General features: G+C 46.4%; 1 protein-coding gene across 1 annotated transcript; it reads left to right on the top strand.

Annotated features, from left to right (window-relative positions):
* The first annotated feature begins 1,794 nt into the window (after positions 1-1,794).
* Positions 1,795-3,079, top strand: LOC136587569 (uncharacterized). The gene has a single exon (XM_066586237.1). It carries the CDS (start codon positions 1,921-1,923, stop codon positions 2,497-2,499), a length of 579 nt encoding a protein of 192 aa, XP_066442334.1. The 5' UTR covers positions 1,795-1,920; the 3' UTR covers positions 2,500-3,079.
* Positions 3,080-3,282: the final 203 nt, after the last annotated feature.

Genomic DNA, 3,282 nt, shown 5'->3' with positions numbered 1-3,282 from the left:
GTTAATCCTCAGAGAAGTTAGAGATCGAGTGTTCGTAGTACCCTCCTGCACTGCCCTGTTTGTGGCTGTAATGTCCTCCAGTGGTAGGGTGGGAACAACCTCCTGATCGCTTTTGCTGGCATTTACATTGGGGCTGTGCCTCTGTCTGGGGGATTTATAGGACTCACGTCCCGTTGCGTGGGGTGTTAGGTGGGCTGGGGGTCCCGAGGAAGTCCCTGGGTCTTTTGCCCTGTTCCCCTTACTGACTGTGTCCGGTAGCTGGACCCCTCCTGGGAGTGAAGCTCCTGCTCCCCTATGAAGCTCCAGTGCTGGCTCATCATGCTGTCCCGACACCATGTTGGTAAGGAGTTTCCCTGCTCCCGCGGCACCTAGGGACGGGACCCCTGCGTCCCTGACCTGCTGCATAACGGGCTCCCCATGCCGTCCTGGGGTCCTGTCAGTAAGTAGCTTCCCTGCACCAGCGGTGCTTGGAAGCAGAGCCTCCGAGTCCCCAGCAGGTTTCAGTGCGGGCTCTACGTGCGGTCCCGGCGCCATGTTGGTGTGGAGCTTCTCTGCTCCCACGTGCCTGAGGATGGAGCCCCCTTGTCCCTGTTTTGCTGCTGAGCAGGCTTCCTCTGCTGTCCTAGCGTTCTGTCGGCTAGAGGCTTCCCTGCTCCAGCGGCACCTGGGAGAGGAGCCTCGGAGTCCCCGGCCGGTTGCAGTGCGGGCTTCAAGTGTAGACCCGGCACCATGTTGGAGAACCGCTTCCCTGCTCAGTGTGGATCCGTGGACCTGCGGCTGGTCTGCCCTCCGTTTCCCCACTCTTGTCACCATCAGTGGGGGCAGTTTGCAGAGGTGTTCCCAATTAACGGAAAGTTAGCAGCAGCGGAGCTCCGAGGCGTGCGACCTTACTCTTCCATGCCAAGCCACGCCCCCCTGTGATTCTTTCTTTTAATCGCAACATCGCATGATTGAAAACATCGCAAATGTCAAGGTAACCCTTGAAAATCATTGCTTTTATAATTCTGCGTTTCACTCACTCTCGCATCGCATGATTTTATCGCCCATGTGAAACCGGCCTTAGGGTATGTACATTTGCCACACAGTTTTCTGCAGTAAATTTTACTTAAAAAACCCCATCAATATCCACTCGTGGAATTCCAACACAGAAAATCGTGTTTCCATGTGTTTTGTCATCATGAAGTTGTGGAAATGCGATTTTCCACATTGGAATTTCCCACACGGAATTTGTCCATTGACAGGGCAAATTCTGTGTGTTGATCTGCACCAAAAAGCACAGTAAAAAAGCATAGTTTTTAATGTGGCTTTTGAGGCATAATTTGCAGTGCAAAAGTCTGTGGCAAATCGCGCCGTGTGAACATGCCCTTAATCCACTACTGAAATCCAGACGGTATGGATGCCTGCCGCGGATTCCGCAGCAAATATATGCCCGTGGGCAGGAGGCCTTAAAAAGTGAATTGAAATGTAAAAAATATAGAAAAATCTCTGGTCTTGAAGGGGTTAAAGAGAAGCTACATTTCATATCAAGGTCTTTAAGTTCATTGGTTCTCAGAACAACTGCAGAAACTTAGAAAATTAAACAAAGCAATATTCCCAATAATAATCTGTTTTTACACGCCTGTTAACAAGGGGTTAATTCTGTCTACAATACGGAGCCTTTTGTGTAGCCTTTTAAAATCTAACAATTGGACTAAAGTTTAATACTTTTGTGCTCATCTGAACAAATAAAGTTTTTTCTTGTTGATGTTTGCTTGTGTCCTAGCAGTATCCAGCATGGAGAGTATTGCACAGCACACTGGTGACTGGGAGGAAGTAGGAGGAGAATGTGATCTCAGGTTGGAGAAGTTTACGGTGCACCACTCCCCACTATACACTGCAGTAACGTGCAGCTCTCTGGTCACAGTCTGCTTACAGTAGAGTATGGGCACCCTGGTGAGCAGGGTACAGGGACTGTGTGGAAGGAGGCACCTAAAGAAAGCTTCTATTCTAATCCTTGGACCTCATGGAAGTGGCAAAACCACAATACTGTACAGACTGAAGCTGAACGAAAATGTGAAACCCGTACCAACACCTACTTACAATGTAGAGACCTTGGACATGTTTGAGGACCTCTTACTTCATGTATGGGACGTTAGTTTAGGAGCCAAGGGGCTACCCTTAATACGCCATTTTATGGAGGGACGCCAAGGCTTTTTCTTTGTAGTAGACAGCAAGGACACTGAGACATTTATCGAAGCTCGGGAGGATCTGCGCTATCATTGTACATATTCGGACACAGATGACTTGCCATTTATTGTACTGGCCAACAAGCAGGATCTAGATGGGGCTTGTAGGCCTTCTGAACTTTTGCATCATCTTAGACTTGACGAAATTCCTGGAATTCCTGCCAGGAGGTGGGACGTGTGTGGCTGCTCTGGCATTACCGGAGAAGGTCTTCATGAAGCTCTGGAGAAATTATGTAACATGATAAAGGAAACTGAAGAGATGAGGAGGAGATAACGTCTACTATAATGATAATAATGCAGTCAGAGGTCCAATATCAACATGACGGGCGTAAAGGCCCCCAACGTATATAGCTCATGAAAACACTAGTTGCTGACCAGTCAAGGGACAACTGCACTGCAGAGCAATCATAAACCAAGACACCTTGGAACAGAGCTTACTAGCAGTCTGATGCCATATGCTTTTTTTGGTCAGAGTGGAAAAGTTCCAGGGCCTTATGAGATTAAACTTTTGAATTCCTTGAATCCCCCCCAGGATAGGCAAGCATCTCACCAATAGAGTCAGCAAAAATCAGGCTGCATACCTTTATATGTAGGAATACTTCCTCCAAACTGAGCATAAATGCAAATGCTCCAACTTTTATACATATATTAAGTTCATGGTTTTATGCTGTTTTCTATGTACTTTTTGTTATACAGTATATGTATGTTATGATGTCACTAAGTGGGCATGCTTTGATGATGTCACTTTGGGTATAAATGAGCGTATATACACACTACTCATGCTTGAAAAAGGCTGTGGTCAGCTGAAATGTTGCATTTGCATGTATGCAGTAAAAAATGGATACCAGATTGAATTGCTGCCTCTCCTTGTTTTGTTTTTTTCTGGCTTATAGCAAGATCAGCTATGCAGTATATAAACTACAATCCTTGATTCTACTGTAATTGTAAGCTTAGTTAAAATCTGTAATGCCCTATAGTTGATTTACTACAAACTTAGGTCCCATTCACATTTCAAGTGTTACTTTTGTGTTGCTCCAGGGGCCTGTAGTTCTATGTA

This window comes from Eleutherodactylus coqui, chromosome 13 (assembly GCF_035609145.1).
Source record: "Eleutherodactylus coqui strain aEleCoq1 chromosome 13, aEleCoq1.hap1, whole genome shotgun sequence".
NCBI classification, from domain to species: domain Eukaryota; kingdom Metazoa; phylum Chordata; class Amphibia; order Anura; family Eleutherodactylidae; genus Eleutherodactylus; species Eleutherodactylus coqui.
Note: the sequence above shows the minus strand (reverse complement) of the source record. Positions and strands in the feature narration are given on the sequence as shown.